This window comes from Melozone crissalis, unplaced genomic scaffold (assembly GCF_028551555.1).
Source record: "Melozone crissalis strain CALT ecotype California unplaced genomic scaffold, PUWL_Pcris_2 ptg000017l_1, whole genome shotgun sequence".
NCBI lineage: Eukaryota > Metazoa > Chordata > Aves > Passeriformes > Passerellidae > Melozone > Melozone crissalis.
This window is the reverse complement of record NW_026535795.1, coordinates 6,900,260-6,912,345: the sequence shown is the minus strand read 5'-3', so window position 1 is coordinate 6,912,345 and position 12,086 is coordinate 6,900,260. Positions and strand designations below refer to the sequence as shown.

At 47.7% G+C, this 12,086-nt stretch overlaps 1 protein-coding gene across 1 annotated transcript in view; it reads left to right on the top strand.

The window, feature by feature from the left end:
• RTEL1 (regulator of telomere elongation helicase 1) overlaps positions 1-6,191 on the top strand; it is a 43,708-nt gene extending 37,517 nt beyond the window's left edge. The window contains exons 34-36 of the mRNA XM_054274387.1: positions 775-960; positions 1,452-1,555; positions 5,880-6,191. Of these exons, the coding sequence (XP_054130362.1) occupies positions 775-960; positions 1,452-1,555; positions 5,880-5,954 (365 nt within the window). The 3' untranslated portion in view covers positions 5,955-6,191. The remainder of the gene's footprint in view (positions 1-774; positions 961-1,451; positions 1,556-5,879) is intronic.
• Positions 6,192-12,086: the final 5,895 nt, after the last annotated feature.

The window sequence follows — 12,086 nt, the reverse complement described above, 5'->3', positions numbered from 1 at the left end:
CACAATCATGGAATCACAGGCTGAATTGAGTTGGAAAAGACCTTAAACCTCATTCAGTTCCACCTCCTGCCTTGGGCAGGGACACCTTCCATAGACCAGGTTGCTCTGAGCCTTGTCCAGCCTGGCCGTGAACACTTCCAGGAATGGAGCAGCCACAGCTTCTGTGGGCGCCCTGTGCCAGGGCCTCACCACCCTCACAAGGAGGAATTTCCCCCTAATCTCTTATCTAAACCTGCTCTCATTTAGTTTAAGGCCATTTGCCCTTGTCCTATCACTCCCCACCCCTGTGAAAAGTCCCTCTCCTGGGCTAGGGCCTCCCTGCCTGAGATCTGTCAAGGAGAATCAGTCATTGGTTATCTCTGCACTGGGTTAAGAAAACCACACTCAAACAGGAGTAAGATAAAAGATAACATGAGATGGGGAAGTGCAAGGGAATAAGAAAGAAACTAGTTGTAGTTCTGCCATGTTTAAACTGTGAAGTGTGTTAAGGGTGAAGGCAGAATTTTTACATCTAAGTGGGATGGGAGCAGGAGTGGATCAAGGCCCATTCTGTAGGAAGAAGTGCCATAGAACTATTTCAATATAAAGAGTCTCTTTCAGTAATATTGCATGGGTTAGTATCTATCAAAAACATCTGTTGCCAAGCACTATGGCATAAAAACTAGTTATTTAAATTTGTTTTTCTTCTTATACAATGACAACAGAGTGAATTTACTGCTGACTTTGTTTTCCATGATACAGGTTCATACACTGGTTTTCTCTTTTTCTCCCCAGATGCAGCCCCTTCTAAGAGTGGGGCACCAGAAAAAATTCAGAGTAAGATTTCCTCCTTCTGCTTCAGCCAGAAAAGTGAACTTGAGTTGCCAAAGCCTGAAGTGTCCAAAGAAACCAATAATGTGAGAGCACCCACAGACTCTGGAGTTGTGCCCATCTTTCCCCTAGAGATGGAACCAGAGTGTGGTAGGTACAGGAGAGAGTTGGGATGTAATTTTCTGATTCCTGGGAATAAAGATAAATTACAGAAACGAGACTGGTGGTGTATGAAACCACTGGTTCCTGCCTGTATTTGCTCAGGTGCAGTGTGATTGGTGTGGTTTGCTGAGGAGAATCTGTACTTTCTGTACCTTGCATGTGCTCTCAAAGTTCTTCATTGTCTTCATCACAATGCTTTAGTAGTTTCCTGAGAACTTTAGGGATTTTTTCTTGACAACTTCCTTGTAAAGGAAGGATGTAACCCGAGTTCCTACTGGGGTCTGAGGCATCAAGAGACTGTGAGGTCACTTGAAAGAAATAATGTGGCTGGGCACTGTTGAGGTAGTTCATTACACTCATGGTCATTGTTTTCTGGACTGCACTGGAAGTGTGGATACATGAGAATTTCTCAGGTGATTACAGGAATTTAGTCATTTCCTCCCTCTCTTTCTCTCTCCTCACCCTCCCCTCTGTTCTAGGAAGATTCCACTGCTCTAACTGCAAATCCGAGGATGATGTGCCTTTTAAATGCCCATTTTGTGACTTCACTTGCTGCAAAACGTGCTGGAAGCAGTTCTTAAAGGTTCTCCTGTTTATTGGTTTGGTTTTCCCAAAACTGCCGGGGAATTTTGTGCTTTTCAGGAGAATGATGTGAACAAGCCTGGAATCAGAATTCTTCTGTTTCCAGGAAGAACACCCAAATGCCAATGGAAGATTTACCACTTGATCCATTGTTTCCCATGGTTTGCAATATGATTGGAGGCAGATCTCTGCCCTAAGCTGGGGTTTTTACACTTTGACATCTTTCCGAGCTGCCTCCACATGTTTTCTGGTCTAAAACTAGAAAGGCAACAAGCTGTGGAGTCAACTTTAAAAACACTTCATTTTTTTTTAATATTTTAATGTTTATTTTATTTTTTTTTTCTCAGTTTCATAATTTTCCCCATCAAAATCCTATTGTAAAGCTCTGTTATGAGAATAAGGCAAACAAGGAACAGGCTGCCCAGGAAAGTGGTTGAGTCACCATTCTTGGACGGATTTGTGATGTGTGGATGTGGTACTTAGTGGCATAGTTAAGAGGTAAACTTGGTAGTGCTGGGTCAACCATTGGACTCTGTGACCTTTTGGGTCTTTCCCAGCCAAACAATTCTGTGAATCTGTGATTCTGAATTCCTGCTCAAATATCTCCAGTCTCTTGGTTTTCCCAGCTGAGTAAATTGAAATTCTTTAGGTAAGATGTAGCTGGTCCCAGGGTGCCTGGGTTTGGGAGCATCTTACCAGAATTTAATTCAGCAGCCAGATGTTAAAAGACTTTCAAAACCAGAATAATGCAAGAGTTTAGGGGTTTCTAAACATTCATATGTGATGAGAAAGCTGCTGATCAGTGGAGCTCAGGAATATCCAAAAACAGTACAGAAGGAAAAGAAACTTCTTCAGCTTGTCAGTCTATAAGCAAGTACAAAATCATCTGTTATTCCAAGTTCCAGAGAAAGATATTTTTCTTGGGAAGACATTGAATTGTAAGGTGAGCATAGAAAACATTGGACTGACATCCAAATAAAATACAGTAGCCAAGACAGAGTTGGTCGAAGAGGAGTTTGGAATAAGCACAAGATCAGGATTGGAAGGGACGTTAAATCTCATCTCATTCCAACCCCCTGCAATGAGCAGGGACCCTGCCAATATCCCAGGTTGGTCAAAGCCCCCTCCAGCCTGGCCTTGGACACTTCCAGGGATGGGGCAGCCACAGCTTCTCTGGGCACTCTGTGCCAGCACCTCACCACCGTCACAAGGAAAGAGTTTCTTCCCGATATCCCCTCTAACCCTGCTCTCTTTTAAGGCTTCTCCCCCTTGTCCTGTCACTCCAGGTCCTTGTCTAAAGCCCCTCCTGAGGAGGGGACACAGGGAGGTGCTGAGCTCTTCTCCCTGGGATTTCATGTCAGGATTCATGGGAGCTGTCCAAAGCTTTTCTCAGTGAGGTTCAGACTGGATATCAGGAGACATTTCTATTCCAAGAGGTTGGTCAAGCACTGGAAGAGGCTTCCTAGAGAGGCCCCAATGCTCTTTAACATTACAGTGCCATAACTTCTGTACAGCCCTTAAAGAGATCAGGCACTTGGATCACTGTAGGTCCCTTCCAACTGGAAGTGTTCTTTCTCTTCTATTTAGATATCCCATGCATCCCATTTCCATGTTTGAGGAAATGAGTCATGGGTCATTTGCTAATAATGATTTCCATATTTGCTACTTACTGAATAATCTTATTATTAATTATTTTGATATCTGCCACTTACCTGATTAATCTTACTTACTGACACACCTGTAGTGATTAATGTTCTCAGTGTACAGGAGTGTTAAGTGGCTCATGATGTGATTCAGGTGTTGTTTGGTTAATGAAAAATCAAATACAGTCATAGAATCATTTAGGTTGGAAGAGGCCTTAAAGACCATCAGCCCAGCACCACCAGAGCGTTCACCTTAAACCACATCCTGAGGTGCCATAGCCACATGGTTTTTGAACACTCCAGGGATGGTGATTCCAGCACTTCCCTGGGCAGCCTGTTCCAGTGTTTACTTCCCTTTTCACGGGGAAATTCCTGCTGTTGTCCAAACCTCCCTTCTCCCCTTGTAGTTTAGGATGTGACTTGTGCTGATGCAGAGATGCCTCTCCAGTGATGGGGCAGAGCTGTGCTGGCCATGCAGCTGAGAGGCAAACACAGGATTGCAAACAGGAAGCTGATCCTGTGTTTCCCTGAAAGCAATCCCAGAGGAGCCATGTCCCACCACATCCATCCCCATCCCCACTCATGCCCAGTCAACCCCATCCATGTGTTTGGGACAGGGGTTCCTTTACCAGCAGGAAATGAGCAACCTTGTCCCAGCTCTGAGCTCTCATCAGATGGGACTGGGCTTTGTCACTCTGACAGGACTGCATTTAGAGCTCCTGTTTTTCTTTCCTGATAACTTACTCACTGTTTTTTCAGCTCAAAAGCCCTTTGGTGCATATTGTCCCACCGAGGAAGTGACTCAGAGCATCATTCACAACGCGGGGTTTGCAAATTGACATCTTGTCCAATCTGTTATTTTAGTAAAACACTGGTGGGGAGAGGTGGTGAATAATTTTGGAAGCTTTTAGAAGCTTTTGGAGGTGCTTTTCCAGAGCAGATGGAATTCCCTGCAGCTAGAGGGGGATTAGGGGGATTAGTGCTGGAGCATGTTGGGTGATTCAGTGTGGTAGGGGAAGCCTTGCAGACACTGGACCAGGATATGCTTGTGTGGTTTTCCCCTCCAGAGGCTCTGTTGCTTCTTCCAGGTGTTTAATGCATTTATTCATGTGGGTCTTCCAAGAAGACTGAGTTATTTTCATTTGGACTATCTGTAATATGGGGAAATAATCAAAGGTTTCACAATTAAATGTTACACTTAAAATTGCCTTTGGTAAAGCACTGGCTGTTGGGAGATAAAATGACCTTTCCTCTGCCCTTCAGTTTTTGATATTTCAGTTAATGTCACCAGAACCAAAATCCTACTGCCTGAGCCTGCTCTGCAGTCTGCACCTTTTCTTGCAATGGCTCCCCAGTGCCAGAGGTTAGATGGGATATTGGCAAGAAATTCTTCCCTGTGAGGCCCTGGCACAGGGTGCCCAGAGAAGCTGTGGCTGCCCCTGGATCCCTGCAAGTGTCCAAGGCCAGGCTGTACAGGGCTTGGCATCCAACCTGATTGGGTGGAAGTTGTCCCTGCCCAGGGCAGGGGTTTGGAACTGGATGAGCTTTAATGTCCCCTCCAGCCCAAACCACTCTGTGGTTCTAATGAGGAATTTCCACACTTCAGGGAAGGCTGTGCAGTGCCACTGATGTAGCTGCCCATTTTTTTAGGCCTCCTGAGCTGGCAATCTTCTCCCAAAAAAATTTTTTTAAAAGAAAACCAATTTGCTATCTCCCTTTTGAAAAAAAGAGACCAGTTCAGTTTTACCAGTAATTTGCAAGCTATGAGAAGAGCAGTTTGGATTCATCTGCAAGTCAAATTACTTTAAAATTGATGATTAGTGAAGAAGCAAACTGAAACCTGAGTGAAGAAATGATACCTCATGTGTCTTCATGTCTCATGCTGCTCATGAGGAAGGTGTGGGGTGCTATGAAGAAATAAATGTGCTTGGTTTCCCTACAAAACTCTTGGCAATGTCCATGTGTGTCACCCATGTCCAGGTATGTCAGGGAGACGTTTCCTTGTCATCTGTGCAAGAGGAAGCAGGAATTCAGGGAACTCAGGCAGTTGACAGGATTTTGCCCACAGGTGCAGCTGTACTTCACAAGAGCTCTTGCAGCCCCACATTTCCTCGTTCCTGTATTTCAGTCCCCCAGATGTGTCATAGCTGGGGCAAGCACTGCAAATTCTGGTGCCACTTTGCATGGTGCCACAAAGCCTCCTCTCCTTTTTATTACTACCAAGGAAATAATTCACTCTGTGGTAACAGGGAGGTTGCCAACAGCAGATACCAGCTCAGGGACTGACAAATGGCTGCTGTGGCTTGTAGTTGATATTGGCCAAAATGTGCTAGAGATACTTAATATCAGCATGGTTTGGGTTGGAAGGGACATTAAAGCTGATTTGCCATGGGCAGGGACACCTTCCTTAGACCAGGCTGCCCCAAGCCCCATCCAACCTGGCCCTGAACACTTCCAGGGCTGAGGCATTCTCAGATTCTCTGGGAAAACTGTGCCAGGGCCTCTCAGCACCTCTGAGTACAGAATTTCTTCCTAAAATTTAATCTAATGCTTCCCTGTTTCAGTTTAAAACCATTGCCCCTTATCCTGTCACTATTTGCCCACATGAGAAGTCACTCCATCTGGGGCATTTCCTCCACAATAAATCCATTCCCTGTGTGTTTTGTCTGTTGGTTTCTGCAGGTGGTGAAGAAGTGCCCCAAGTGCCGCAGTGATGTGAAGAGGCAGCGATTGACCCAAGTGTTCTTCTGGTCCTGATGGCACCCCCAGAAGGGGCAGGAGGCCCTGGGTGCCAGCAGAAGGCAGTGGCTGTGCTCTGGCTCTTGCTGAGCAGGAGCAGGATGGAGGCTCCTTTAAACCCCTGTGATCCTTGGCTCTGCATTATGAGCTGAGCATTTTCCAGCAAAGGTGGTCAGTTCTGAAAGGTCTCACTGCAGGAGACAAAGCAGAACATTGTCCTCTGTTAGAACTAAGAAAGTTAATTTTTTACTTATTTTATTCTCCTGTGGCCACTCTTAGGCTGAAATTTTATATCCTGGAGGCTGCTGTCGTTTTATGGCCCCTTCAGGTAATACCAGATCATGGAAATACCCCAGGAATGCTCCTACAATGGAACTGAGCTGGCTGAGAGTGCCAGGCTATCCACCCCTACCCCACTGGTGTTCCTGGAAGAGGTGATTCACATTCACTCCTTGGCTTTGGCAGCAGCCATTGCCTCCAATAGCAGAAGATACTGAAAGGATCATTTTTCACAGACAAATTCCACTGGTGGATGGTGAGCAGAAGCTCCTTCTCACCTCTTGTGCATCCCAAAGCCTGATTCCATCATCCATGGTGGGATTTTTTGGAATATGCTTCTAAGGAGGCTTTGTTCTTCACTCAGTGCTGGTATTTCCTGTGCCTGTGTTACCCGATTTGCTTTCCAAGAAGAATAATGATCTAAATATTTTAAAACTTTTAAATTAATCAGGTTAGATGGGTTAAAAAATATTCTTTAGTATTTCCACTCTCTGTGAGTAGTGGATATAAGTGGTTAACCGAAGAAATTGTATCAATTTTAAATCTTATGTTGCTACTGTTAATTAGACTGTAAAATAAAACTATTTTGTCTAAATTTGATTTGTTTAGATAAAAAAAAACAGGAATTAAAAAAAGAAAACACCAGCTAAAAAAACATTGGCTATTGAGTCCTAATGACCCTGGTAGGAGCAAGTGGAAAGGTTGTACTCTGTAGATACTTTTCACATCAATGGAATTTGGAAAATTTTATGTTAATAAATGTTATTCTTAATAAAATTGAAACGTGAGCTGCATTTTTACAGAGTTTGCAATTTCTCCTGGTTCTATAATTCAAACCCAGTGTCTCTTCAAATCTCAGAGTTGCTGGCAGTGAAATGGAAACTTTTGTACTTCATTGACAATTAACAAAGGCTTTGGCAGGAATTGAGGTAGCTCTGGGCTATCATATTCTGTCTTGTTTAACTTTGTGGATGAATATTACCTTCTAGCTGTGTATCTATTCAGTGCAGAAAAACAGGAATAAATAAATCAGATAAAGTCCTGTATGTTTCAAATGTAAGTGGGGGAAATGACAGAAAAGTGTTTTATAAATACAGGTGTGTTGCTAAAATGAACAGAAGAATATTTGGAGTGAGGCTGGGGGCAGTGAGCAGTAAAATGTCATTTTTTGGGGGTAGCTCGGTGCCTGCAGGTCTGTCCCAGGGAGCTGCAGCTGCCTGCCTGTGCCACTGGAGGGAAGCCACAGCCCAGCCCTGAGCGTGCTCGGGGCGGTGACACCGCCGCTGGGAATTGTCTGCCCTGAGCTGCCAAAATGCTGCCAGACCCGGCAAGAGAGAAGGAAATGCTTGAGAGGTGTTGTGGGGCTGAATCACCCCCACACTTGGATAGGGGTTGGCAGGGACAAATATGATGATGCTGCTTTTCCCCCCTGTCAGCTAAAGTAGTTTTAAAGCTGTGCCTTTTCCTGGAGTTGTTTTGGTCTGAACTGCTGCAGCCTGGGGATGCTCTGTTCTGAGGCAGGGCAGAGGAGCAATGCTGAGAACATCTCAGAGCCTTCAAGAGAGTCACAGAATGGTTGGGGTTGGGAGGGACCTCTGGGGATCACCCAATCCAACCCCCCTGGAGCAGGGGACAAGGGATGCATCCAGGTGCGTTTGGAATATCCAGAGAAGGAGACTCCACACACCCTCCTTGAGCAGCTGTTCCAGTGCTCTGCCACCTCCATGGAAAGCTCTTCTCCATGTTGAGGTGAAAATTTCTGAGTTTTGGTTTATGGCTGTTGCTCCTTGTCCTGTTGCTGGGCACCATAAAAAGAGTCTGGCACCCCTTGGAGACATTAATGTGCATGGATGAGATCCCCTCTGAGCCTTCTCCAGGCTAACCAGGCCCAGCTGTGTCTCCTCATCAGAGATGCTCCAGGCCCTTAATCATCTCTCTGGATCCTCTCCAGCAGCTCCTTGTCTTTCTTACACAGAGGGGAAAACTTGCTGAGGGTTTTTCTCCCCCATCACCCAGGACATTCCATTCCTTTGACCAGGGAACTCCATTTCTTCATCTCACTCTTCAGCAGAGGGATTGCATTGCTGAAGAGCTTTCCAGTCACTGCCCTTCACCAGCTGAGCCCTCCAGACAAGCTCTGAAACACTCTAGTATCCCACCAGTGTCCCAGTGCACATGGCTTTGGTTTGGGGTGGGTTTGGTGCTGGTTTCTGGTGCACTGGGAATTGCATTGCAGTGGATCTGGGAATCATTCCCTGCTATTGGTGGCTGGGGCAGGACAGAGGGATGCTAATGGGTCCTGGAGATGGGAGAACTGGATGAGCTTTGGGTCCCTCTCAACCTAAACCCTGCTGTGATCCCATGAGACCTTGAAGAAGAAGGTCCCCAGCAGTCAGGACTGTTCTGTCATCTGGAAATGAATTTGTTGAATTTACAGGAAGGAAAGACAGGGGCAGTTAATTAATTATAAAGAACAGAAAGTGAGAAAACTGTTACAGAAAAATCTGCATTGCTTTAGGTGCTTATTGGAATTTATGCAAATTATTTATTGGTTGGGGGGACAAAAACCTATCCTGGACACTCCTTGCTGATTTTCAGAAGCAAATGACACATGGCTTACAGATCATGAAGGAAGTAGATATTAATTTTTTGATTGCCCTTGCCTTGCAGTGCTATGACTAGACCTGGAACGTTGTAGTGTGTCATTGAACAAACCTTTCCTGCTGGTTTCTTCTCCCGCCAAAAAACTGAGAGGACTCACAAAAGAGATCAAAATCAGCAAAGCAAAATGTTTCATCAGGAAATAGATGAGCCCTGTCTCTGGCTGGCAAAGTGGTTACTGAGAGGGCAAGGGATTTCTTTGATTAACAGAATTTTCTCTGAGTATAAGAAGAAACTTTATTTTGCAAGAGTAGTTTCAGGAGGTGGTGCTGCTGGATGGCTTGAAGTGTGAAACAGTGCCCTGTATGGAGAAGTGAAGGAAGAGCCATGGCAATAGGATGCTGAATTCCATTTCCATGCTACCTCCACCGGCCAGAGTCAGTAGTGAGTTGTGTTGCTGCTTTCTGGTATCAGGCAGTGACCCATAAACCCATTCTGGGAGGTTTGTTGGACCAACAGAAGAACAGACAGAAAAAGATTAATCAAAGGTCATTGCTCCACCAGACTGTTGGAGTGTGGGGAAGTTGTCTGGGGAAGCCCTTTCTGTCCCATTAATGTGGTGTTTTCCTCTCTAGGAGAATCCATCTGACACATTTTTGTCATTATCAAACTCACAACAAAAATAATTGTTGATGAGGCATCGCAGTGCAGCGAGGAGCTCGGAGTTTCCCGGTGCATTGTGTCCATCCCAGCAGGGCACGGCTGGGACACAGGGACTGCCAGCAGTGCTATTCAGGATGTACCCACCTGCTATTGTTCCATACACCTTGTGAGTTCCGTGTGAAATCCACAGAAAACTGAAACTGTGTTTCTGCCTGTGGAGGAGGAAACGCTCTGTGGCTCCTGGGTGGTCAAGCCTCAGGCAGAGGGATCCCACTGAAACTCCCCAGCTGGGTGGGCCCAGAGCAGGGCTCTCTATTGGATCCAGTCTAGTGGTTTCACCCAAAAAAACATCCAGGGGCTGTGCCTCAGTGCTGGGGCAGGGCTGGGAGATTAGCTGATTAATTACTGAGCTGATGCACACTGACAAAGCGAAATCCCGGCAGTCCTTGGCTCAGGGATTATGTCAAAATGAGTTACAAACCATCAGGATTACTTTGGACAGCTACAGGGGATCCAGATAAACAAGCAGTAAAACAAAAAACCACTTCAGAGTGGCCTGTGTAAATCAGCCCATCGCCTGTTCTGTGTAAAGTGCAAATAAACACAGCCCAGACCCTGCTGCTGGACTGTGGTACTGACCCTCCCTTGGCTCCTGTTGGAGTCAGAGGATTTTCTTTAACCAAGGTGGGTAGAAACTGACCTTACTGGAAGGAGCTTTGGATTCTTTCTGACCATTGCGGTTTCCTTCTCTTTCTGGGTGGTGGAGAAGTGGGTTTGATTTTCTTGGTGAATCATGTGTTTAGCTCCTGTAGGTCTGAACTTCAAGAGTGTTCAGAGTAAAGCCCATGAGATTCTCCATCTGCAGCCCCAGTGGCTGAGAGCTGGATGAGAGAGGCAGAAGGCAGATGCAGAATTGTTCATTCTCTGCAGTGATCTGCAGGAGGAGCTGGCTGCTGACTCCTGAGGAGAAAAGCCTCTATACCCCCTCAGGTCCTCACTGTGGTTCCCCCATCCTTGCAAAGACTTGCATTTGCTTTTTGAGCATTTGCTCTGGTTTTCACTGTTCAGCAATGTCTGTTCAGAGGGAATCTGGCAAGACAGAGCAGGACAAAGTGCAGGAGTTTCATGTCTTGAAGCAGACACTGGAACACGTGTTCTGCCAAGGCTGTACCTGCAAGGCTGAGTTCAGTTTTCATTTGAATCCTTGAGCTCCAAGGCTTAGGGCACTGTCACCTGTAAGGGATGTAAGTGCTGATCTCCTCAGCTGCTGGATGTTGTGCCACAAAAGGTACCCGTGTTTGGTGTTAGAGCTGGAGGTGGCGCTGGATGTTGTGCCACAAAATGTGCCCGTGTTTGGTGTTAGAGCTGGAGGTGGCGCTGGATGTTGTGCCACAAAATGTGCCCGTGTTTGGTGTTAGAGCTGGAGGTGGCGCTGGATGTTGTGCCGCAAAATGTGCCCGTGTTTGGTGTTACAGCTGGAGGTGGTGTCACCCTCGGCGCTCCTGGAAGGAGAGGTTTGAAGCTCGGAGCCGGCTTTAGGAATGCAGTGCCCAAGCACGGGCGATCGGGGCTGTTTTGGGGTCGGTGCCCTCGCAGGAGGAGCGGGATGGGTCTGGTCCCGGAGCCCGGGGCAGAGCCGAGCGATGCTTCCCACGGCGCCGGTTTCAGTGCCCGGAACCGGAGCCAGGAGCGGCCCCTCGGGGCTGCCTTTGACGGGGCGAACTCCCCGCGGGAGGCAGCTGCTCTTACTGGGAAGTTCTTTGGGGCTTCCAGCCGGGCACCAGAACGTTCACAGGGGAATTTCCCTGCCTTTCCCCTTGCCAGAAAACGAGTTCTCACCAACTCCCTGTAAAACTTAGAGAGGTTTGAAAAACTGTGCGAATGCCGCTCGCCTCCTTCCTCCACAGAGGTACACGAACTTCACTGCTCTGAAAGCCTCACTTTTAGAGGCAAGTGCAGAAACGAGAGCGAAAGCGGCGCTCGGGTGAGGGAGGGAACCAGGACGCGAAGGCGGAGCCGGTACCGCCGCCGCGGGGAACCGGGAAGGGCTCGGGGCCGGGACGGACCGGGGGGGGGAGCGGGATGGAGCGGCGCTGTCACCTCCCCTTGCCCAAGAGGGGTCTTTCCCAGGGGCCGGTCTATAAAGGCGCTGCCGGCCCGGGGAGCGGCGCGGAGCGGAGGGGCGAGGCGCAGTTGCGGTGAGCGGAGCCTGTCCCGAGGGATGGGATGGGATTGGGATGGGATTGGGGAGGAAAGGGAGCTCTTGGCTGCTTCCCCACCAGCTGTTGCTCCCTCTCGGTGCGGTGGGCTGGGGGTGGTCCCACGTGTCTGACTCTGCGTGGGTGCGGGGGTGCCCAGAGCCTCTGGCCCGCAGCCGCTATAAGGCTCTGCCCCGTCCCTGCGCTGGGGAGAGCCGGCAGCTCCCTCCGAGGAAGGGCTGACTGGGAAGAGAGCAGGCGAGAAAACCCATTCTTTCCCAACAGCCCTTCCCTATCAGCCTTTACCTACCGGCCCTTCCCCATCTCCCTCTGTTTTTACGCTGGCCGGTCGGGTTGAGCCTGCCGCCGCAGAAGGGAGCCCCGGCGCAGGCAGCAGCAGCCTCTGAGA